Genomic DNA, 25,220 nt, shown 5'->3' with positions numbered 1-25,220 from the left:
GTATTACCCCAAAACCAAAAAAAAAAAAAAAAGACAAATCATAAGAGAGCAGACAGAGTCAACAATGCATGTGCGATCTTTTTTTTTTTTCCCTGTCTTGGATAATTTTATATCTAACTAACTAATTAATTAAGAAAAAATTACAAATAAGATTAAATCTTAAAAAAAATTTCAATTACTTGCTGGAATATGTAATATTCATAACCAACCATTTCTTAGTCATAACCATTTTATTAAGTTTTTGAAGGGATATAATAATTGATTATTAAATTGCAAACAAACTCTTTTTATTTGAGTGGATTTTTCATTATTTAGAATGGATAATCTACCAACCTTTGTCTGTTTTTCATAGTTAATCGAAAAGGGAAAGATTTCTGGTAAATAATGGCCAAAATGAAAACAAATTTAATAGCCAAAATATTTCTAAAATGATAATGAAACAAATTCGATTAAACAACGAAAATATTGAAAATAACGAAATAGTTTTATTCAGGGTTAGATCAATTAGACTGCCTAGAATAATTTTTCTTCCATTTTGCAGGGAAAAAGAAATTATTCTCAGACAAAATGCTGATAAATTCGGTTATATTGGCAGTTGTATTTTCTTCCTGACTGACACACTGAGACTTTTAACCATGTTTCCAGCCGAAAGGAATTACTTTATATTTAATCATTATTATTGTTATTTTTTTTGCTTTTTCATAATTTGTTTTTGGCAATAAAATAAAGGAAAAGAGATGAGAACGACGCACTTGATGTTCAATTGAAATTTGCATTCCAGCTCAGCTAAGCAGATTCCATTAAACCCGATGGTCTTTGCGTCTTTACCCACCTAGACTTAAACCCCACACCAGAAAATCCACTCCACGGACCCCACCACTTCAAGTAAAAAGTAGTCACATCAAACGGCCACGATCTCTCATTCCCCCGCCATTACCAGGCGAGTCGTCCGCAGCAACTGAAAACCCACTCCTCTCAACACCCAATGTAGGGTCCTAACGTTTAAATCGTTGATACCAATCTTCAAGCATCAACGTCGTCTTGAATAACTACAAAAGGCCAAGGACATTATCGTCCCCCCAAAAATATATATCTGTCCCCCACCAAATCTCTCAGTTCAGTGGCCGACTGAGTTTTGATTTTGAAAGTTGTCCAACTCGCACTGAAACTTTTCCTTTTCCTTTCTTCTTCTTCTTCTTCAAGTCGTTGAAGCTCAGAGCTCTGTTCTGGCTATGACATTGCGAGCTTCACGAGTTGCTGCTCTCGCATTTTGAGTCTCAATCGATCATTGAATCGGAGAAAGAAAGATCATTGAATCGGAGAGAGAGATCGAAGATGTTGGACGGACTCTTAGGCCGAGGCTTTGCTTTCAAATGGTTTGCTGCTAGGATCTCTGTGTTTCTCTCTCCATTTTGCATATAGCGGTGTATGTGTTTTTCAATTTTCTGCTTTTTGTGTATGGCAGTAAGTCGTTGATTAAATTGACGAAGGCTCGGATCGATGTGATACGGAGGAAGAGGAACGCGACGCAGAAATTTCTGAAGAAAGATATCGCTGATCTACTCGTCAATGGCCTTGATATAAATGCTTTTGGAAGGGTACTATTATCGTTTCTTTTTTCTTCCTCTTTTGATTTGCTGAATTTATCGATCTTTTCAGTTCAATGATTTGTCATCGGACTTTGATTTTTTTTTTTTTAGTTTTATATTTTACTTTATTGTCGCCGGGGAACTTTTTTACGGAGAAAATATACATATTCGGAGTTGTTGATATCCTTAGCAGAGGATGATAATTTTCCTTTTTATTTTTTATTTTTGGAAAAATGAACAAATGTTCTGTTTTATCGGTAAGGACATCGCTTATGGCGGACGGAAAGCGAAGAGAGAAACAAGAAGATGAAAATGTGGATGATTCATATTTTTTCGTTTTCGTAATTGTATGGCTTAAAGTGAGTTCTTCTTTTGTGGCGGTTTTGCTGAAACAGGCTGAGGGACTTCTAGTTGAGTTGATCTATTCGTCTTGTTATGATTTCGTTGAGCGATGCTGTGATTTGGTAGTGAAGCATCTGTCAATCATGCAGAAACTGAGGTATGAATTGTGATTATGTCTCTGTGGCTAAGCAATGCAAATATTTGTCTCCTTTTTCATTACTCATGTTTTTGCATCCAACAGTGACAACATTTTTTGGTCTACTCTGTGTCTTCTCTTTGAAATTAATGTTGGACAAAGCACAATGATAGCATGTAAATTGTGTATGATCTTAATTTTATGAATATATACTTGTTAATACCTTGAGATTCAAGCATTAGAATATTGAACTGCAGTAATTATACATTGGCAATCCAGGTTTCTGGATATTACCAAAGTCATCCACTTTGTATGCTTAAAATGCCACAATGTAGTATTATCTGTTGGTGACCTTTGCACCCAATACAGCTAAATGGGAAAACTTAAGCGTTTGAAATTGTTGCAGCCATCTATGTAACTCATAATATAGGCTCTTATGTATTTAATCTTCTACAGAAAACCTATATTAGCTTTTATTTATGGATTTTGATGTTTTATAGTGGCTGTGTGTATACTTTATATACATGTATAGTTTAGTGGTAGCCCTTCTGGGTAATGATTAGGAGGGATCCGGATTGGCTGTCATCTCTTTTTTGAGTAGCTTCTTGTGAATTGGTTGCTCAGTTATGGTAAATGCTGGTCTCTCTGTGCGTGTATACACTTTATAATGGATCAATATTCTGTTGTATATATTTGAATTTGATTTCTCCAATACATTTTACAGCTTGTTAATGAAGAAAGAAATAAAAAATAAGGCACTAAGAAGCTTGTGTTTTGAATGGGTTATACCTTAGCAGAACATGATATTATCACTTGGATATCTTTCATAGTAGTGTGAATGTTATATGCCAGTTCTTGATCTGTAATATGGAAGATGATATAGCAAATATGAACAGCTTGTGATCTCTGGCCATAACTTGCTCTAGTTTGATATATGGTCTTGAAGGATTATTATGATGGAGTTGCACCATTTTCATGATTTAAATTTGGTCAATAATATGATGATATAAACTCTACATTTCTATCTTGATTACCTTTTTTTCCTAGGAAGTTTATTATTTGTCAGAGTAAACTCCTTTTTATGTTTCTCTTGTTACATTATTTCTTTGTAGGGAATGCCCTGAGGAATGTAGGGCAGCTGTATCATCCCTAATGTTCGCTGCAGCAAGATTTTCTGATCTACCAGAGTTGCGTGATTTGAGGGAAACATTTTATGAGAGATATGGAAATTCTCTAGAGCTTTTTGTTAACCAAGAGGTATGTCCTTGTATCCATGCTCTTGATAAAATTTTATAAATCCATATGTTTCAGAACTGACCAACTGAATTTCTTTTACCAGTTTGTTGAGAACTTGGCTTCAAAGCCTTGTATATTGGAGAACAAGGTTAAGCTAATGAAAGATATAGCTACTGAATTTTCAATAAAGTGGGACTCCAAGGCCTTTGAACAAAAGATGAATAAACCTTCTACATTGGCACAGGTATGGCCCACCGTATTGTGGTTTATTTTATTTTCCGTTTACTAAAAAGCATTGCTCTTCCTTATTTCACTGCCATTTCTCTGGGCTTTGCAGCACCAGCCAAAAGCTTATGGATCTTTCCATGTCAACGATGATAAAAGTAATTTGCCTACTGTGAAAGACATGATCGTAAAAGAAGATAGGCATGATACTCTCTTTAAAGAAAGCCTCGACCTTAATAATGGCTACAAAGTGCACAATGACAAGGAGGGTATTGTCTCGAAAATGGATAAGCAGCAGCAGCATGGAATCTCTGAGAATGGATACAAGTCTTTTAATGGTAAAGAGAGAACTACCCCAAGAAAGGATGGACATGACATTATGTTCCAAGGGACTCAAGAATGTGTTCCTGATAAACAGCAAGCCTTTAATCCAAAGGGCAATGCTCCATCTAAAGCGGTTAGATTAGGCAGCTCATCCCAGGGAAAAAGATTGGATTACATTGATACTGGAGCCAAGCTGGATCATGGTGGGGAGAATAATATTTCTGTAAGAGATGCCCAGGATACTTTATATTCTGCAGAGCCACGAATTGCTGACCCACTTGTGAAGAGAAATGGTAAAGGAAAATTTGCTGGTGATAATAATGGTGGTCAACATGTTATTGCAAGCCCTCAAAACAAGGATGGGCTAACCCCTAAGTTGAGGCCCTACTACAATAATGCCCTTCCCCCTCCTTATGTGAAATCTAATGGCAAAGCGAAAGATAGGAAAAATGATGCCAGCTTGGGATCTTTGTACGCTGGTTTCGATGGTAATGTTGTGCTCAAGAATTCTTCAACAAATAACACATTGGAAAGAATACAATTAGGACATGATCCTGACCATGAAAGATATCTGGCTGGAACTGCAAGAATAGATAGTCATGATCATGAGAAGGATCACATTAATCAGGATGAAGTAACCAGCAACCCCATACCAAAACCAAGATCAGCCAGAAGGAAACACTCAAAATCACGTTCGCATCTAACTGACACTGGTAATTCTGAAGATGCAGTGGTTGTAACAAGAAGATCAAGAAGCAGCAGGAGAAGGGATGACTCAAAACGAGGCCTGCAAACCTTGTTAAATGAAGAACACTACCACGATGATGAAGAGGAGAGGATAATTGACAGACTGCTGATTCATTATAGTAAAAAGCCATCAGCATATGAACCAGGAAAATTGAGAAGGAAGTCCAAAAGTCGACATGGAAGTCATGGTGCTTCAGATGTGGGTGAATCTCCCCAAGATGGAAACACAGTTGGACCTGATGAGGTGCCAGAAATGGTTAAGCGCTCAGTTTCCCTCCCTCACGAAAATGCAGGTCCATCACAGCCAACCAAAGTATTTACTCGTGCAGCTTCGTTTCAACCAGAAAGGTCAAACGCGGCTAGGCATGTACATCCTAAGTTGCCAGATTATGATGATTTGGCTGCTCGATTTGCAGCCCTGAAAGGAAGGTAAAGGATTGAGAAATTCGAACCTAAACTTGAATCATCACAGTCGCGACCCCTATAATGGTCTGGCATTTGGTTCCTTGAGTGGGTTTTTGACAAATAGTTATCCGCATGGAATATACTAAATTTCAATACAAATTTCAGACCTTCATTGTGAAAGTTGTAACAGTTCGTGTAGCTTTAATGAATGGAGTATCTAGAATTTTGCCATAGGAAAGCTTGTGATTGAGAATTTGAGATTGATATTGCGTATTATTGTATTAGAAATCTCTGACCTAAAAGCAGGGGTTCCGTCTACGGTTAATAATGAAAGTCCTGTTTCACGGTGATTGGTCGCAATTTTTTTTTTTTTTTTTGGTTTGGGTTACTGTTCGTTTAGTAGTTTTCGAAACTTCTAGTTCAGTAAGATGCTTTTCAATGCTAGAGCTCGGGAGGTTTGAATTTTGTACTACAAATTTCTTAATGATAGTAGGATGTAATAGCATACGGTATACTGTTATTTCCAAATGACAATGACCAATATGACCTCGAAATGTCAGAAGATCCCCCTCCAGCTCACTAACAAGAGCCTTTACATTCCCCAGACCTTTTCCTCCCCCTTCAAGATTCTCTTCTCTATCTCCTTTCCTTGTCAAAGGTGAAGTACTGTTTTCCCGCCAAAAAGAAACCTCCTATATCTTCTCCTCATAAATTACTATTCTCCTTTTACCAGCTCCACTGTTATAGCTAAACAAACAGACAAGAAACAGAGACCGAGTGTCACAGAGATCACCATGAAGGGCACATCAAAGGTGATAATGGGTGCCACATTGGTTATGGTGGTGAGTCTTGCCATGGTTTTAGGTCTAATCCTAGTCCTTCTAGCTGAGCTCTACTGCTCTCTTTTACTCCGAAGGCGTGAGCACAGAATCACCACCACCTCCAACACCAACAACCCAGCCACTCCAGATGCTCCTTCAGCCACCGAGACCGCCATTAACACCAGCTCTCCTTCTTACCCAACACAGCCTCAAGATCAGTCTGCGGGTCAGCCTCTCAGTAGTTTCTACTCTCAGGGGGTTCTTCGTGCTCCAAGGAGCTTCCTCTTCCCTGCAATTTCATGCAAAGAAGACAGCGTGGAAACGAAGAAGCAACATTGTCAGCTGGATCAGGTTATTGACATTCCAAAACAAGAACCAAACTTAATCCCCTGCAGAATCGGGATTGTATCGACTCCATCACCATCCATTTCCTTTGCAGCTTCCCCACAGGTAACTGGAGAAGAGAAAGAAGAAGCTGATGGTGGTAGTAATATTACTCGCGATGAGAAAGAAGAAGCTGGTGGTGGTAGCAATATTACTCGCAATGAGAAAAGTTGTGGTGGTGGTGGTGTTGGAGAGCATTTTGTGTACATTTCCAATCCCATTTATGACAATGATGGAACCAGATTCAGTGGAGTGAATACCCCATTTGAGACTCCGGATTCATCGCCTTCGAGATTAGAAATGGCGGGTTCTTCTTCAGGAGAAGATGAAGTTTCCCAACCATCCCCATCTAGTCCCTCAAGTCCATTAACACCTCCATTGACTCCCATGAAGAAGCTCCCAGCAGAGGCTAGTTCAATCTCTTTAAGAAATGCCAGATCTCTAGCCACTTCAGGTAGTGAATCAAATACTAACAATGGTCTCTCATCCTCATCGTCAGGTTCTCCTTGTACTTCTCCTTCATGGTGACTCATCCATTCCATAATCACTATGAGGATTTTTGTTTATTATTATTATTATTATTATTATTTTTCCTTTTTAGCTAATTTGGTTTAGGGGGGTTTTATCTTTCCTGTGAATATAGTAATGGGGATGGTAAAAGTAGCTGCGAAAGACAGAACCACAAAGAACCTTTCACTGCATGCGTGGCTATGGCTCGTCCATCCAAGCCACGCCCATGCCACCTAAACTTCTCTCACTTGGTTTTTTCCCCCCTATACCTTGCAGCATTGGTTTTTTGTTTTTTGTTTTCATTTGGTTTGTGTTATCGTTTTTGGAAAGTAGTCGCGTTTCTATCTAGCGGTAGTGTACAAACCTACCTTTGTTTTTGTTTTGGAATTGTGAGAATGCATGTGAACTATGGAAGAAAGACTAAAGGGTAAACAAAGAAACAAAAAATTAAAAAAATGAAATAAAATAAAATAAAAGGAAAAAAAAAAATCTCTGTTTTTGAGGAGCCTCGAGTACTATTCTCGATGCATTGAAGCTGAAAAAAAATAAACAAAAAACTGTCACTTGCGAGGTCTCTGTCCACTCTGATAAGGACGAGTCCTCATGTTTTTTCAGGATCTCCAATAGGGCAAGAAGCTTCAGTTTCTGCACCGACTGAATTTAATAGATACAAGTTTTGATAAATTTTCCAAAATGCCATGAGTTAAGAAATGAGGCACCACCAACGTGAAAATTTTCTTTATTTTTTGCTCCAAAAAATATGTATTGTTGTATCTTTTGTCTTTTTTTTTTTTTTTTTTTGGTAAACATGCCTTTGTGTATTTATTTATGAACTCCATTGGTAATTTGACTTGAGAAATGGATAACAAAATTATGCTGACGGGAAGAGCCCATAAAGCTGGATAAAGGTCTCTCATCAGACTCATTATTTGGAGAAAATTTCGTAGACTCTCTCTGACTTTTGGTTGGCCCTTTCAAAAAATAGAATATTTTTGACTTCAGACAATAATTGAGCTTCCGTTTTTCCCTTTTTTTTTTTTTTTTGGGTTTTTGGGGGGGGGGGGTGGTTTGATTTGATAGTACACTACTTTATGGTTCGCAGCAAAATAAATAAAAGTAGGAGTATAAAATATTAAGAGAAATAAAAAAAAAATTAGTATTTCTCAGATTATGACAATGGCTATTATTGTGTTTGAAATGCTGTGGCTGCAGTTTTTACTGCCAAAAATTAATACACAGACTGCAGCAAATGGCATCACTGTGTACCCACATGTATCGATCAGTAATATAGTTTTCCACTCTGGTTATCTTGTTCATGCTCTCTTTCCTAGTAGACAAATTTCAACAAACAATCTGACAAATTAAAAAAAAAGAAAAAAAAGAAAAAAAAAAGAACACTATCTATATCCCCACATCCTAATTAATTCTGTCTCTTTCGGGTATTTGGCTACAAACAGTCTAACAATCTATCCATTGGCTTGACAGATCACATAATTAGGAAGGAATGCATGTCCAAGGTGTCTCGGACGAATTTATCTCCCACAAACCATGAAAAGAAAAAAATTGCTTATTAGAAAATTTGTGTTTTTAGGTATAAATTCCCCGATTTGCAGTTTTAATCTTTAATCTCCAATCCTCTGATTACTCTGCTTATTTAGGACATTGCAAATAAACACAATCAAATAATGATCCAGGCTTTGAAATTGTTAGTTTTTTTGAAGTCCATGACCACTTTTTTTTGCATTGAACATAAAAACATATAAAACATACAACATGTGCGCGCAGCAATGTTAATGTGTCTTCAATGAAGATGAAGACTCTTCATCTTTGATTAGGCGCCACAGAAAGTTTCCATCTCTTTCGAGTGAGGTAAGCCTGTAGAAAAGGGGAGGCCAAAGAAAAAATAAATAAATAAAAGAATAAATTTTTAGTATTTTTGCTAGCTAGCTAAGCTAACCATCTGAACCATAGAGTGCTATTTGTGAACGATGGAAATCCATTTTAGTAAAAATATCCAAGACATACAAATGAAATATCTCTTGCAATAGGGGAAGAAAACTACATACCATCCAGTAGCAAAGGCAAGCACATCAAACAGAGCAACAAAATATTCCTCTTCTACTTTCTTGTGACCTCCTATGTAATTTCATTCCTGTTTGACGCGAAGGGCTAGCTTTGGCCAATCTCTTCGCTGCAAAAAGACATGTTTGATGCAATAAGCATGGAAGGGAATAAAATCTGGGAAAATCTCAAAAATTGACATAATTTTCAACTTGTCTCACCATATTTAGATGCCATACAAAGTTATCTTATACTCCAGAAAGCTGTAAGTGTAACCCAATTTATAGATTTCTAGAGGGATTTTTCTTTTTTTTTTTTCTTTTTTTTTTTTTCAGAAACTGAACTTTTTAAGTATCCTATGTGAATCAAAGACCAAAATAGTCAATGAATAGTATGTGGACAAAAAACAAATTGGCAAATTTCCCAACTGTAAATTCATGAAAAAGATATTGTCTCTTTGTCTCGTATTCCTGCTTTAGTATATTGGACCATAAGTTACAATAGGACATTATATTGTATTTGGATTAGATGTGAGACATGGCTTTTGGCTGAATATGATAGAATGTCTTTGCATAATTAAAGAAGGGGATAATTTAAATTACCTATTTCATAAAAGAGCTCGTTGACATTCTGTGCAGATTTTGCAGACGTTTCAATAAAAAACAATCCGTTTTCTTTGGCATATTGCTCACCTTCCTGTGACAATTGTTTTAACGTTTATACAGTTTGCTGCACTAGCAAAAACAAAGAGAAATCAAGTTGCAAAGCTCCAGATGATCAGCGAAATAAATTTATACCTCAACTCCCACTTTTCTCTTCTCTTCCAAGTCGGCCTTGTTGGCCGCCAAGAACATGATCAAATTTGGATTTCCTGATGCAGCACGGTATGAAATCAGACAATATTTTGAATAAGCTCTAATTTTAATTGAACAATGAACCTCAAGTCACAAAATTTTAATATTTAACTAGAATTGTCCGATTCATTAAAAAAAAAAAAAAAACACTTAAGACATGACTTGAAAATTTGATGAAAGTTTTGGGTTTTCAGTAATTTTGTCAAACGCGACAACCTTGCGCAATAGTGCAAATGTACCTTCAAGAAAATATCACGAAGCCAAATGCGAAAATAGAAACTTCTTGCAAATCTTAAATGATAAATGATGCCCAATAAAACCTTGAACTATACAGTAAATTTAGCTACAGCTTCTTTTAACAGATTCAATCTTATAATCAAGAGCATCAGTTAATTACCCTGTCTTTGCAATTCTAGGACCCATTTTTTGGCTCTGATAAATGACTCCTGAAACCAAACCAAACATCATAAAACTGGAGAAGAAGCAGTGACAAATCAACAATAAGTAGGAGCTCTATGGTTCATTACCATGCTTGTGATATCATACACTACAACCGCTGCAGCAGCACCGCGATAGTACATTGGAGCCAGACTATGGTACCTCTCCTGACCCGCCGTGTCCCATATATCAAACTTTATAGTTGCTTCATTTAGCGACAAAACTTGAGTAAAGAATGCTGCTCCAATTGTTGATTCCTACATTGCTATTTGTGTTAGCGACCTTTATTTGCTTAATATATGAGCTAGTGCAACAGAGAGTGATTAAGAAAGCATGGAAAATTAAGAAAGATATATAATGAAACTGATCAACCTGGTACTCGAAAAATTGGCCTTTGACAAATCTCAATACTAGACTTGTTTTCCCGGTTCCCATATCCCCGAGAAGTACCTATGAAAAAGCTTAGTATTGTCAATTAACCATTTTTGGTAACAGTATGTACATATCAATACTAAAGAGCAGAGTTTGAATAATTCCAATTTTGGACTCAAACAGGGGGCTAGATTTTGCATAAAATTAAGGAAACAATAAAATTTGATTAGCGATTCATTTTAGTGCATGAATTAGGATCAAACCCACTTTGCCAAAATCATCGAAGAGTTAAAAGACCAACCTTCGAACGAGTATGCAGAAACGATTTCTATTATAGGAGTTATACTATGGTTCAGATGCTAAAGAAATAGTTTTATAAACAGAGCAACAATCAAGCAACAAATATTACCAAAGAACAAAAAATAAAATAAAAGTATTATATATATATATATATATATAATCAACCAACAGAAGATCATGCATATTCTACTAAAGGTTTATAACATGTATTTATGATTTGATCAATAAACTAGACAAATCATGTGTATATGGAAAATTACAAAATTCCAATTTTAGATTTAAAAGTGAATCAACGAAACAAGGAAGACATACCCACCAGCTTGGCTTGTATGTTCTTGTTGCCTGATCTCGCCATGGTTGATTGTTCTTCTTGAAAATTCTCGAGGACAGATAAAGAATTTACCGATGAAAATCTAAGCAGAATGGAGTTTATACTGCCAGGGCAATGTTTGATGTTATCACGGAACGGAGAAGAAGCTTATAGGTTTTCAACGGATAAGAACTTGGAAGAAGTAAAACAATGCGCTTGCAATTGTAACATGGGATTGAACGAGACTGGTAGTTTGGTTGTTGACTGGTAAGTTGCTTCTTTGTCTGTTTTGTTCATCTCGCATTCCACTCCTATTCCAATAGAGAATGAATGAGAAGCAGGATATATACCTTCCAATAAGAAAAAGGCTTCCATTTCCCATCATAAAAAATAAAGTTAAAAACCCAACTGCAGGTTATAGGTAATAATAATAATAATAATAAACTTCATTAACAATTCTAAGGATATATATGCACGATATGCTTTTAAGAGCATCTACAGACACCAAATAGTTAAGTTCGTATTTTTAATTTGAAAATAAAAATAGTAAAATAGTAGTAAAAATATATCTGAAGCTATATATAAAAGAAATATTTCATTTATACCTTTTGATATTTGAAATAAAATAAAAATACCTCTCGAATTTTTAATAACATCATTTACACTATCCGGAATAGTTTAAATTACGATTACCTGGAATAGTCAACTTTATTATCGATCTTCCTTATTTAAAAATGCATTTATTTATTTATTTATTCATTGGCAATTAGGATATGTCGTTTCGGCCCTTGGTACGAAATAATGGGCTTCCCATGGGTTCGAATCATCACTGTGTCATAATGGGCCTCAACCATCAAGTTCTTCCTTCTTCGGGCTTATTCATGTCTTTCACCCATCATCATCATAGGCATCACCCATTATATTTGTTTCAATTAAATTTTACGGGAACCAAAAAAAAAAAAAAAAAAAAAACCTTTCCTTAATTTCCCACATGAATGAAATGCAAAAACATTTAGATAATCAAAGTTGTTGCGAAAACATTTCCTTAATTTCCTATCCAAGTTTATGCTAATTCAATAATGTAGGGATAATGTACGAAAACATTGAAACAGTAAAAAATATTGGTGAAAACCTTAAAAAAATAAATAAATAAAGAGACTCCCATATAAATATATGGCTTTCCATATTATTTCACCAATTGAATTGAAATTACATCCTGCTAAAACATTCTTATGATTGGCGTGGTGACACATCCACATTAAGGTGGAATCTGACGTCACCCAAATGGATATATATATATATATATATTTATTTATTTAGATACGTAAACTACTCTAATACATATAGAATCTTAAAGCGGATTTCCACGCTTAATTATTGCATCGAATTATATGTATATAGATATTATTATCCCTTTTTCTTTTTTTTTTTTTTTTTTTTGGCAAATAAACCTGCATTAAGCACAAAAAGAAGGGGAATCCAGAAAACAGATTACCCCGAAATACAAGCTCCAGTTTTTTCTGACAAGATTTAGGCTAAAATATTGACAGGACAAGAGCGAAGATTAACAAACAGTAGAACAAAGTAAAAATTTGCAAGATCAGCACCCTTATTTGCTTGCCTTGATGTCCGACAAACTTTCCATTTATTTCTTTTCAGTTTAGCTTTGAGTAAGCTAATTAATTCCCATGACTCCCATTCACAAGGTTTTGAAGAATCATTTAGCTGGTTAACCACCGACTTTGTATCACAAAGCCAGTCCACATTTATCCAACCAAACTCCTCAGCTATAGTTGTAGCCCACTCAATAGCAGATATTATTATTTTCCCCTTGCCTCTCAATAAATAAGTCTTGGAATTTCGTCAATTTACCAATAAATAAATAAAAAAGTAAAAAGAAAAAGTCTAGGAATATTTGTCGCATGCAGACTCTTATTTACTCAGTCGGTCTTATATCATACTATTGGACAATATGACAGACATCCCACATTGGAAAATGGGAACCTAATCAGTCCAAAGTCCTCCTCTTTTGCCCGTTTCAAAATGGGACATACAGAAAGAAAGGAAGAGATTCATATGGTCAGTTACACTACGAACAAACAAATAGGAATCAAAAGGTATTACCCAAAAAACAAAAAAAGAAAAAGGAGGAAATCAAAAGGCGACCACTTGATTGGATTACCTTATTCTGACCTCACACTCTCATGTGGATATAAAAAATCTTTTTTGGTATTGTCTTTATATGTATATTTTGGTGAGGCTTTGCCCATTTTGGGTTTCTTTCTTGCAAAAGACATAATGACCTCCCATGGTAGCAGCATCACCGTAGCTACATCCCCAAAGAGTGTTAATGGACCTGAACCATCAACAACTTCTTCTTCGCCGAAAGGTCAATGCCTTTGCTCGCCAACAACACACCAAGGGTCGTTCCGGTGCCGGTTTCATCGATCAAAGTCAACAACTTGGTTGAAGCGTTCAAAGTCCATGCCTGCCAATAACTCTGTGGCTTCTCTCTTCCCCAAGTCGGTTGAGTCTACTTGAACAAAGAACCATTCATGTCCCGGAGAAAAATAGTGCCCATGGATCATAAATTCCACTGTCCTGGCTTTTTAAGCTCGGGGCTATAAAGAAATAGGTATATATAGCAAATAGCCATGTATTCCTTTTTCCGTTTTGTTTGTGTGATGCTGTTATATATATATATATATATATATGTATATATACTTGTTATATTTTGTAAAACCACAAATATGTGTATATCTCTTCTCTAGTCAATCCTTTATGGTCCAAACTAAATATAAGTTTTCTCTATTTTGCATCAATTAAAAGGCAACGTTCGAAGCCTGTAACTTACATAACCAAAGAAAAAATACTTATGAATTGAACTCTAAATCAGAAACTTACATGTATATATAATCTCTAAGCTACTACGCTGCAATCGATCTTCGGTATCATCTAGAGATCTTGTTGGTGAGCGAAATTATAAGTCTATTATTCACTTGTTCATTAATTTTATTTTCCTTTTTGGACCATAGAGTGGAATATAGATAATCTATGAACTTTAAAAGGCCTATGATTTTCCTCATTTTAATATGAAATAACAATATTTTTGTGATTCTAGAATAATTGACAAATGTATAAGGTGATTATATGGCCACCAGCAACAGTGACATTCCAATATAAATATATATACTTTTTTATGATGGTAACGTAAAAATATAATACTTCTGTATTTCGGGCAAAGTGTCATTTCATTCATTTGGATGTGCTGGAATCCATTAAGTTCACCTTTTTTTTTTTTTTTTTTTTTTTTTTTTTTTTAATTTGGCTTTAAGAAATCGTCTTATCTCTTATAATAGAAGATTAGTGCATCCTATACCCAAAAATATACATATATAAGTTCAGCTAATGTATTTGATTAGTTAATCATATCCACGTAATAATCATGTAGCCGTAATTTGGCTTTAAGAAATCAGCTTATCTCTTATACTAGAAGATTAGTGCATCTTACACCCAAAAAAATAAATATATAAGTTCAGCTGACGTATTTGATTAGCTAAGCATATCCACATAATAATCATGTAATTGTCTAATCAATAAAGAGAATGAAAAGTTATTACACATCAGCTCACTGCAAGTGTAAATCCAGCTAGTAAGATACCATACAAGCATATAATTAATATTCCATTGTATTTTATACAAATTATGTCAAATATTTTAGCCAGAGAGATTGAATATGGTAAAAGTTACGCATGTTACGCAATGATTTTGAACATCATAAAACTTGCAACAGTTCCCTTTCTCTTAGGGTGCAAACAAGCTTAACCAAACCACAAAGTCCGGAGGCTAGTTTTTCAATACTAAAATTTACACACACACACACACAAATATATATATATATATATATATTTTGATGAAAATTGAGATGAGAACTTAGCTTATATTTTTCACTCTTTTTTTTTTAAAATAAAAACCAACTTATACTGAAAAAAAATAAAATTTGAAGTACATCATTATTGTTTGTTTAATTCAACTTCACAATTATTAAAAATCAAGTATAAAAAGAAAATAACAAGTAAATTTGGTAGTCTTTTCACTGTTATTTTTTAATTATTTTGGAAAATAAATTGCCAAATTAATCAATAAATTCCGAATTTTGTTTTTTACTTGTTTGTTGTTAGAACATAAAAATAAGAATAAAAAATAAAGAGAGAAGAGAAAGCAATTTGTTTATTTCATCATCGTACAAATTTATGATTTTTTAAATGCTTGTTTAATTTTAAAAATTTGTTCAAAATGAGTTCCATCACATCACAAGGAGGTGAGGAAAACCACTCAGATCTTACCACGTAGCAAAAAAAAATTCTACGTTTGACCATGCTGATCGTACGATTCTTAGCCATTAGGTAACAACGAACGCGTTTGGAGCCTCTAAAATTTTCATGGTGACTGAAAATCCGCACGATTCTTGGTTTACACATCCCGGCAAACATGGCCTCCAAAGACGAGCCCGTCTTTTACGCTCCAATTCCATCCCATCCGACCCACCAAAACGTCATCGTATTGCCACTCTACCAACCTGCTTCCTACCGCCGAAGGCGCCGTCTCCGATTATGTCTCATCCCCACTGCGGTTCTGCTCCTCTGCGCAGCCGTCTACTGCCTCTATCCCTCCGATCCGTTTCTCCAACTCGCCCGACTCCAACTCAACCACGTCCGAGTCAACTCGTTCCCCAAACTCACCCTCGACGTATCGTTTTCTTTGCTCGTAAAGGTCCGCAATAGGGATTTCTACTCCCTGGACTACGATTCCCTCGTGGTCTCGGTGGGGTACAGAGGGAGAGAGCTAGGGTTTGTGAGCTCCGGTGGAGGTCGCGTTAGGGCCAGAGGCTCGTCGTACGTGAACGCCACTCTCAACCTCGATGGATTGGAGGTCATCCACGATGTTTTTTACTTGCTCGCGGATTTGGCAAAGGGCATAATTCCCTTCGATACCGATACGGAGGTGGTCGGAAACCTAGGGCTCTTTTTCTTCAAAATTCCTCTTAAGGTACAGATTTATGCCCCATTGGTAAAGATTTTATTTTTTTCGAATTTATTGTTTTAGTGAATGATACAATTTGGTTTGTAAATTGTCAAGAGTGTATTTTGTATGTATACATTGTGCAAGTATAACACATAATCCACTCATAAAAAAATGAAAGGTTTAGAAATTTATGAGCTGTAATTTTTGTAGTGTGAACTGTGGAGGGGTTTTTGGTTTCTCATTTCCATGCTTATATGAGATGCACAGTATTTATTGAATCTGTTTTGTATCTGAAATTGAAGCTTTATCCTTAGCTTTTCGGCCTTGGCTGAAGTTCTTTTTCCAAATAAATTTAAGTTGGCATAGATGTTGAATGCATTTTGCTATGAATTTCACCTTTACCATTGTAAAGGCGGAAGCTTTTATACCCTGTAGTAGTTAGTTTTAAGGTTAAATCAATTAGATGATGAACGTGGTTGAGATGTAACTGTGCTTTGAATTCTTTACAGCAAATAGTTCAGTGTATCTATGCTTCAGATTAACCTTGTTAAGAAAAAGTGTTAGTTTTATACAGTGTTTAGTGAAATGGGTTTGCGAGATGCCTTCAGTTGTCGTCATCAGGTTATATATGGTGCATGCATCAAATCTGGTCTTGTGGTATTGTTTCTTAACCAAATTTGTTGTCAGATGCATGCATAAGAGTGTTGTTCTTGGCTTTTTGTGGTGCCTCTATTTCACTTATTTTTGGGCCCTATTATTGATGTTAGATAAGATGCTTAAATTGTGTTTATACAATGTTTGACCAGGCAAAAGTCTCTTGTGAGGTGTATGTAAATACAAACGACCAGACTGTTGTCCGTCAAGATTGCTACCCTGAGGTGAGTATATTTTTAACTCGCCATGGTTAATCTGCTATTTGGTGATTGCTTTAGCTTCGTGCTCTGCCTTTCCTCGGCAGCTGAGTATATTTTGCTCACAAACTATTGCCTTTTCGACAAATTTAGTTGCCTTTACTATTCTCTTAGTTTTCGCTCGCATGATCAACTTAATGAACTGCCTTAATTTGATTATTTATTTGCTATTCTTCTAATTGTTTTTAAAATTTTACAGTGATGCTGGAAAAAATTATACTCGTTCAGAACTACGAAATAACAAGATGGATGCGGATTAAATAGTTAGGTGCTAGAGGTGAATGGTGTTATGGTTGCAGCATACAAGTTAAGGAGGATTTACCTTGTATTTTATTACATAATCTAATCCCCTGTAGATTTTTTTTTTTTTTTTTTTGGGGTACATTTAAGAGGTTAGATGGATATTTTAATTAGAAATGGTCGATGTGTATATTGATCAAATTCTTGGAAGTCCTAGATATGAACAAATGAACCATTTACATTATCTTCATTCCTGAACTATTGAACTTAGAAGTCTTACATCCTTTTCGTTTTATTCAATAACTAGTAATTCAAGATTTTGAACTATTGAGAAGCATAGGTAAAATATCAATTCGGTGGTACAGAGTGATCCCTAATGCATATGTTTACCGACGTCGGGATTTAAAATTTGGTTGATGAAGAAATTTCATAAAAACTTATTCCCTTTGTAATATTTCTTGTGATGATAACAAGTATGTTTTATGGTAAATATGGAATATTAGTTGGTGCAAACTGTGTCAAATCATGAAAACTCACTCATCCAATAAGAGATTTGATCCCCAGTTTTCCTTTTTAGAAGTTCTCTTTTCCATGTGCTTTTGTGTGGGAATCAAACAGATTAGTGCACAAGCAAAGGGGGTTTGTAAATTTTGTATCTAGGCTGGTCAACTGGTTTTTGGTTATTTATATTGTTGATATATAAACGCGGTAGCTCAAGTGGTGGTTTGTCTTCCATCTCTATCTTAATTGTGAGTTTCATGAAAATTAATTTGGGTATTAAATGCATGGGAAAACATTGTACAGCCATCCCGTTCACTTGATCTGTACTTTTACACACGGGGCATGTACTTGATAAAATCCCACACTGGGTGAAGTGCAAGGTTTTTTTATTTTTTATTTTTATTTTTATTTTTATTTTTATTTTTATTATTTTTTATAATAATAATAAACATAAAATTTGGGTTAACGATAAACTTAACCGACGCATATTAACGCTTGTCCAATTTCACTTTTCTGTATGAAAGTAGAGTGCATCAGTCGGGTACCTTTGAAGTTCAAATTAGGTATTTCATTTCTTTTTCTTTAGATTTAATATTGTTTTGAACATATAGGGAGCACGTAAGTGTGTTGAAATCGGTTTATTCAGAAAATAAACGGCAGTGTGACTATAATTATTAAATGAGGAAGAAGCTCAAACAAATGAGGAACGGAGTATTTTTTTGGGTCCAAACTGGATGAGAAAGAAGCTTTAACCTGTTTGCTTTTGTACTCCAGTGACGATGCCTCCATTGAACACTCATCCAAAATGACATCCAACTCATCTGCAACATCTTTAAGCTTTTGCAGCCAATTCTCCATTGCCCTGTCTCTTATCTGCCTCTCTGCATCTTCAAGCACAGCACAGATGGTTGAGAGGATGCTAGAGAGCTTCTACATCTCTTTGTTAACATCCCAAATCAATTCAAACTTTTCTTGGATCAAGGAGAGATTCTCAAGCTTAACAGTTAGTACAGCTTCAATCATATAGTCACTGTAGGTAATAAAATTGAATTCCAAACCAAGAAAGCTGAGAGATATTTGTTAAGCTTGCAAAATGGTTTATTGGTTTATTCCCTCCTTTCGCATTGCTTGGGTTGACAAGTAAGGATGTTATTGGTATAATTTTATATGTATGCATATGTATTATTTCATACTAGATGTACGGATAGTCTTTGTTTCTCATTTATGTCATTCTTGATGTTCTGATATATTGTCTTTGTTTGTTAGTTATTTAATTATTTGAAGACCCATTTTTTATAGTTTTAAGACAGAGTTCACAGACCAACCCCCCCCCCCCCCCCCAAAAAAAAAAAAAAAAAAAAAAAAAAAAAAAAGAGAAGATTTCGAAGTGTATAAGCTGCATCCCTGATGGCAAACAAAAGCAACTGATACAAAATTTTGGTCACTACTTGGATTAAAGTTGACGTGGCAAGATTTAACATGTAGCCTATAAATTCTTTATTGTGGGATATAGGTCTCAAGTGGTACAAGTACAAGTAAAGGAAATTTAATTTTTATTTTTCTTAAGCTTTATTATTGTGGAATGTTCCATTCCATGTGATTGTCCTAATTTATTGTGCAAAAAAATTTGAAAGTTTATCGTTGCTTTTTGTTACTTTTTTATTTTTGGTTTTGGTTTCCAACACTATCCAAACAAAGCCAATTAATTCTATTTGTTTAAGCATGTTTGGTTTTCAATAATACATTCAAGAGTAATAGAACTACTACTGCATTACTTCTTCATTTTAACTCTGTGTTGATGATTTTCAATAATACATTCAAGAGTAATACAAGTAAATGGGGAATTGGGAGTCAAAATTGTTTTAGTTTACCAAAGTAAGTGTGGATAGGGCACCCTCATGGCTTGAATTTATAATCTTCCCAACTTTAAATGTGAGTGACTTACTAATTGAGTCATTTTAATTAAGATAAAAAATTTATTATACAAGTGTATTTCTAAACTAATTTGAAGAAAAATTGTAACTCTTAGATAATGAATGGATTTAAAAGATAAATTAACAGAGATAATCTAAGATATAGATTAATAGAGATTTATAAAAGTATTAACACACATAGTCAATATATATGATATAAATAGAATTTCATTTTAGTTCAAGTCGAAGATATTTGTCTGTTTTAATCATTTTTTATACAACATTAGATAATGGATGACATACTTATGAAAGTAGAAATATCTATTGGGCAGACCATCACACTAGTTTAATTAGTGATGAATTTCACTTGAGTATGTTCAATTAGTTTGTTAAGATATAATGTAAAAGAATGCATTTTTCAAACTATTATTTGTTGAAAGTGAAATGAAATAAAATATGTTCAATTAGTTTGTTAAGATATAATGTAAAAGAATGTATTTTTCAAACTATTATTTGTTGAAAATGAAATGAAATAAAATAAATTAAAACCCAATTGAAATGGAAAGAAAATTATATATTGTCAAACATAAATATTACATGAACTTTTTGTCACCAAAAAAAAAAAAAAAAAAGAGAGAAAAAAACAAAAACCTCCCCCCTATCTCTCTACTCTATCTCCCAGTTCCCCCCATTTTTCTCTCCACTTGTCCTGCTCCTCCTCACCTCCTTCTAACATTCTCTCCTCTCCCCCCCCCCCCCCCCCCCCCCAAAACATCCTCTTCATCTTCTCACCGCTACCAATTTCATCTCTATTTTCTTCTACTTCTCTATCCCCAGCTTCTCTATGTTCACTCCCTACTTTGTCTCCCTAATTTGGCTTTCTCACTTTCCTCTATCCTCTCTCTTCTTTTGCTTAATTTCTCCCCCCTCCCACTTTCTTTCAACTCTTTTACCTTTACATTTTCTCTACTACATCTCTTGCTAATTTCTCTTTGCAAAATTCTAGTTGTCCCCGCTTTGACCCGATTGTCAAAGGGGCAAAATAGTGTATTCAAGAGACCATCAATATCAAATCTTCTAAAATTCCAAATTCATGTCCTTTTATGTTCTTAATTTAGTCTATTTAATGTAAATTTTGTTTTCTTTATAATTTTAAATTTGTAATAGAATTTTTGTAAATACTTGTCATTTATTAAGAATAAAAGTGATGTAGTTACTGCTTTTTTTTATATAAAAATAATAATAATTTAATTACTGGAAAATATAAATAATGTAATTACTTTTAAAATATATATATGTATATAAATATATTATATTTATATATATTAATTATACATTCTTGTTTTTAATTTAGCAATACCTTTTAATTTAGAAAAATACTTCAGTCGCCTTTTTATTTTAAAATATATATTATACTTTTGTACGTAGTCTTTGTTCTATTTTAAGATCATTTTCTGTTTTTTCCTTTACATAAAATATTCAGTTGCCTTTAAAAAAAAAAAAAAAGTATAGGTACCCTTTTTTTCTAAAAATAATAAAAGTATAGTTTTGTTTTAGACGAAAATAAAAAAAGTATAGTTGATTAATTGATTTAAACTGTAAATAGAATGGTGTATTAGATTAATACAATTTAAAATCATTTTCAGTTTTACTTTTCCATTAAGAAAAACCAGTTTCCATTTTTTTTTTGTTGGTATTATATTAATAAAAAGTATAATCATGTTTTTCTGAAAAGAAAAAAAAAGTATAGTTATTTTTAAGACCGAAAATAAAAAAAAAGTACAGCTAATATTAAAAGGAATAATTTTAAAAAAAGAAAAAAAAATTAAAAAGTATAGTTGATTAGAGTAAATAGTATAGCCTTTTTTCCTTTATTTTATTTTATTAATTTCAAGGACATAAATGAAATTTTACAATATATAACATTGATGGTCTATGGAATAACCCATTTTACAACATAACAATAAGGCCAATAAGAATTACAACTAGAAAGTATAAAAGAAATTATTTTGAGAAAGTAGAAAAGAAATGAAATAAAAAATGAAAAGATAAAAATCATAAGAAAGTATGGAGGAAAAACTAAACAAAAAAAGTATAATAAACAGAGAAAAGTAGGAAAAAGAGAAATTAAAGAGGGAAAGTAAAATAGAGATAAAAAGAGAAAGCAGAAAGATAGAAGAATGACAGAAAATAAAGAGAAAGTCGAGAGGGAAAAAAGTAACAAGAAGGAAAAAGAGAATGCAGGGACAGAAAAATAGAGAGAAATAAGAGCCCGAAAAGAAAGCAAGTGAAAGAGAGAGGGGGGGTACACACCACACCACACCCACAGTAGAGAGAGAAGAGACCTGGATATCCCAGCAGTCTCTTCCTCCCAAACCCAAAAAGTCTTCATCTTTGATTATTTACAATTATCCTACTAATTACAGTTGATTATACGTTATGTTTCAATAAACATAACAGAAGAAAGGACAACAAAGAGATTCCATTTGGTTTAGGACTTGGACATGAGTTCTTGAACAATTAAAGTTGGTTAGATATGAGTTGTACAGATTGCAGCACAAGCATTAGCCAAACTCAGAGCCCTCCTTTAAAGTTTGCTTCATCCTATTAAGTACATGAAATGAATTAGCAACATGAAAAAGCAAACGGAAAGCAGAAACAATAACAGAAGGGTCAAGTTTAGGACTAAGAATTCACAGTTTTATTGTATTATATTGTAGGATAATCGTTAATGTATATCATTTTTAAGAAATGTGTTCGCTAAAGTACGTTTGTGAAGGAAGGGAAAAGTCGGACAAACTAGACCAAAAAATTACCTGATCCCCATCATATAACTGCAATTTATGTAAAAGTGTATATATATATATATATATTATATTAAGTGCAAATTTGATGTAAAATAGGTATTCCTAACAAGCCAAGACAACCTATAAAGTGTAAATTTCCACTAGTAGATTAAAGAAGTTCCTGCTTCATAATAACGATAATACAGAACATTCTCTTCACATCACAAGAGATGTTTGTGACTCGTTTCGCACACCTCAGCCTCTTTTTAAGCATGAAAATTCATCCATTTCAACAAAACCTTTTCTGGAGGTAAACGCTTGAGTTCCTCCACATCCTAAATTAAATTATACACATACATCATAGCTTGAGCAAATGAATTATACGCATCTAAATGAATAAGAATGGTAAAGAGAAATCATACATCATCCTTGAATCATCAAACATAGTAGGGAAACCATTCACCAAAAAAAGAAAAAAATGGAAGGAAAAGTTCAATAACCTTGCTGTCATCCACCAGTTTCACAAGTTGCAGAGTACGGTTCAGATGGAGATCATCCAAAAGTTGTGTCGGATAGCCAGAAGCTGTAGTAACAACATAATTAATTGTTCAAGGAGATAACGTGCAAAAAGAAGGGTACGAATAAGTCCAATTGAATCACTTAATTATTTTGAGAAATCAATCCAAGTACAAGATGTGGCTAAAAAATAAGCATATTTACAAACGTTAACAATAAAAAAAAAGAAACTATCTTACTCTTGCCTCAACCAAGTCCTGCGTGCCAATATTAACCACTGTACAACCAATAGCTTTTGCAGAATTAAGGAAAAGTGTATGGTTCTCATTTCTCAGCCATTGATTAAGGAACCCTTTAGTGTTGTTGATTGCTCGTTCATCTATAGTCCCAGAAACAGATACATTAATAAGCTTATTCTAGCAAAGCACCAAAAAAAAAAACCTTGAATATATCTATTTCTAGCAAGAACACATTCTCCAAAGGATTTTGGCATACCTACCACAGAACTCCATCTACAGAACATGTGTAGATGGATGTATGGGAAGATACTTCTTCATGAATGGATCTTCATATGCTGGAAAGTGGTTGCAGTTGCCTTGAGAAAAGAAGATGATTGAAATCTTTGGACCCTCTGATTTTTCTGTAGCTTGGGTCTGCAAAATTCAGATATACCTGCCAAATTAAATTTTCCAAAACAGCTATTTATTACATTCCATCTCCTCCCATCAAAAATGAGGGAAAAAAAATAATGATACATAAAATAGAGGAGTGAAAGAAATAAGACTGGTGGTGGGTTCTTAGGAAAACAAACCAAAAATTTCATCTGATAATTAGAACCCATGGAGACAAGAGAAACCGGGGATGGTCTGATTAAATTGAAAAAACGAAGGCAATGAATATGGGTTTGAATATAAAATATGACCGTAGCGTTCTTTTTTTTATTTAAAAAAAATAAATGGAAACAGAAAAAGAAAATATGACCGTTAACTATAGCTAACAAAACGTAGAGAGCAGTATATAACCGAAACGCTAATTGGAAATTAGCCCTAACAAGAATTCCATTTCATAGAACTATGCATTGATCTAAATTAAATATAAATAAATAAAAGAAAGATAAAGGGATATATTTTATGGGAACAGAAATCAAACCCTTAATCAAAGATCGTATCGAAGCGCAAGCTGAGCTTCTCCATGGTATCCGGATCGTTAACAGCCTCACATCCACAACAAGCTAGGCGATTGGGTGAGTTGAAAAAGTTCCTTACTGAACAAATTTTTCTTAACACCAAAACACAAAACAAAATTACAGAGCATAGTGAAGACAGGGCTAGGCTACCATTCAATTTCAGAGACGACGAGAGAATTAGAGGAAGTAACCGGTACAAAAACAATTTTGAAGGAGACAATATATATAGGGAGAAGAGAGAGACATGTAGGCGTTTGAGGGAGGAAAATTTTCAGATTTAAGGACCATTGGAGGAGAAGAAATTTGAATTTTGAGGGAACCACCAGAAAAACAGATCCTGCGCTCAGAATCCTAGAGAGAATGAGATAATTTAATCTACTGATTCTGAAAATCATTATACGGTCCAAAAATTCCTAGAAATTGCAAAATAACTTTGAAAACTGCTTCTAAAATCAGGAGGGAAAGCATGGAATTAGAGCATTCATATTGATTGTTTAAAATGATGTACATAAAATAATGTACTCCGACCATAACGGTTTCTACATGACCTGGAACGAAATTGAACAACACAAACAAAACAGCAAAAGTTCATCAGACTACTGATCAAAGTTGTGTTTGCAATACACATAATAGTACCCAAGTTTTTCTTTTATTATTATTGCTATTTTAATTGACTAGAAAAGCTAAGAGTGAAGGATTTCTTTTTTCTTTTTCTTTTTCTTCCACACTGCATCTTTTGATAAATCTGTATTTCATTCTTACTGATTTGATTTACTTTCTCAGTTAACCACTTTTTAATAGATCAAATACAACACATGAAAGGTCTGTACTACTTACAAGTAAGAGTGATAGAGGCCAGTTCATATGGGATTGGTCAATGCAAAAAGTCATGCATTATGTTCTAAGTGCTTAAAAAAATATGTACACAGGGCATAAAACCATATGCTAACTAGATAACTTATCGCCCTCAAAAACTCCTTTCTATAATGAGTGCCAAATGATGTGAAGCCACAATGAAAAACACAACGGCAATAATAAACCAGTCTCCTCATAAAAGTTTTGTTTATTGATTGTTGCATATAAATATA

General features: G+C 34.1%; 4 protein-coding genes and 1 long non-coding RNA gene across 9 annotated transcripts; 3 read left to right on the top strand and 2 right to left on the bottom strand.

Annotated features, from left to right (window-relative positions):
- The first annotated feature begins 1,032 nt into the window (after positions 1 to 1,032).
- Positions 1,033 to 5,354, top strand: LOC107431867 (uncharacterized). Of its 2 annotated transcripts, XM_060812701.1 has the most exons (7): positions 1,033 to 1,376; positions 1,466 to 1,598; positions 1,985 to 2,088; positions 3,180 to 3,324; positions 3,407 to 3,547; positions 3,641 to 3,734; positions 3,834 to 5,354. In XM_060812701.1, the coding sequence occupies exons 1-7, from the start codon at positions 1,336 to 1,338 to the stop codon at positions 5,030 to 5,032; spliced, it is 1,857 nt and encodes a 618-aa protein (XP_060668684.1). In that variant the 5' UTR covers positions 1,033 to 1,335; the 3' UTR covers positions 5,033 to 5,354. The 2 variants fall into 2 exon arrangements, with proteins under 2 accessions (XP_060668684.1, XP_015898375.2); XM_016042889.4 differs by having other exon boundaries at positions 1,034 to 1,376; positions 3,641 to 5,354.
- A 136-nt stretch (positions 5,355 to 5,490) lies between these two features.
- On the top strand, positions 5,491 to 8,594 carry LOC107431868 (uncharacterized). The gene has a single exon (XM_016042890.4). It carries the CDS (start codon positions 5,799 to 5,801, stop codon positions 6,735 to 6,737), a length of 939 nt encoding a protein of 312 aa, XP_015898376.2. The 5' UTR covers positions 5,491 to 5,798; the 3' UTR covers positions 6,738 to 8,594.
- LOC107431841 (ras-related protein RHN1) lies at positions 8,389 to 11,347 on the bottom strand. Of its 2 annotated transcripts, XM_016042847.4 has the most exons (8): positions 11,061 to 11,339; positions 10,445 to 10,522; positions 10,162 to 10,329; positions 10,032 to 10,080; positions 9,578 to 9,651; positions 9,383 to 9,476; positions 8,786 to 8,910; positions 8,389 to 8,594 (listed from the first exon to the last, which is right to left on the bottom strand). In XM_016042847.4, exons 1-7 carry the CDS (start codon positions 11,097 to 11,099, stop codon positions 8,810 to 8,812), a joined length of 603 nt encoding a protein of 200 aa, XP_015898333.1. In that variant the 5' UTR covers positions 11,100 to 11,339; the 3' UTR covers positions 8,389 to 8,594; positions 8,786 to 8,809. The 2 variants fall into 2 exon arrangements, with proteins under 2 accessions (XP_015898333.1, XP_060668685.1); XM_060812702.1 differs by lacking the exon at positions 10,445 to 10,522 and having other exon boundaries at positions 11,061 to 11,347.
- Positions 11,348 to 15,458: 4,111 nt separating this feature from the next.
- Positions 15,459 to 17,509, top strand: LOC107431840 (uncharacterized). The gene is made up of 3 exons (XM_016042846.4): positions 15,459 to 16,103; positions 16,886 to 16,957; positions 17,190 to 17,509. Exons 1-3 carry the CDS (start codon positions 15,546 to 15,548, stop codon positions 17,190 to 17,192), a joined length of 633 nt encoding a protein of 210 aa, XP_015898332.2. The 5' UTR covers positions 15,459 to 15,545; the 3' UTR covers positions 17,193 to 17,509.
- A 4,402-nt stretch (positions 17,510 to 21,911) lies between these two features.
- LOC107431851 (uncharacterized) lies at positions 21,912 to 24,835 on the bottom strand. Of its 3 annotated transcripts, none has more exons than XR_001582665.4 (5): positions 24,096 to 24,835; positions 23,442 to 23,618; positions 23,186 to 23,325; positions 22,931 to 23,013; positions 21,912 to 22,248 (listed from the first exon to the last, which is right to left on the bottom strand). It is a non-coding gene; the product is annotated as an uncharacterized LOC107431851 (long non-coding RNA). The 3 variants fall into 3 exon arrangements; XR_003053302.3 differs by having other exon boundaries at positions 23,446 to 23,618; positions 24,096 to 24,834; XR_003053303.3 differs by lacking the exon at positions 24,096 to 24,835 and adding an exon at positions 23,758 to 23,965.
- Positions 24,836 to 25,220: the final 385 nt, after the last annotated feature.

Source organism: Ziziphus jujuba, chromosome 11 (assembly GCF_031755915.1).
Source record: "Ziziphus jujuba cultivar Dongzao chromosome 11, ASM3175591v1".
In the NCBI taxonomy this organism is placed as follows: domain Eukaryota; kingdom Viridiplantae; phylum Streptophyta; class Magnoliopsida; order Rosales; family Rhamnaceae; genus Ziziphus; species Ziziphus jujuba.
Note: the sequence above shows the minus strand (reverse complement) of the source record. Positions and strands in the feature narration are given on the sequence as shown.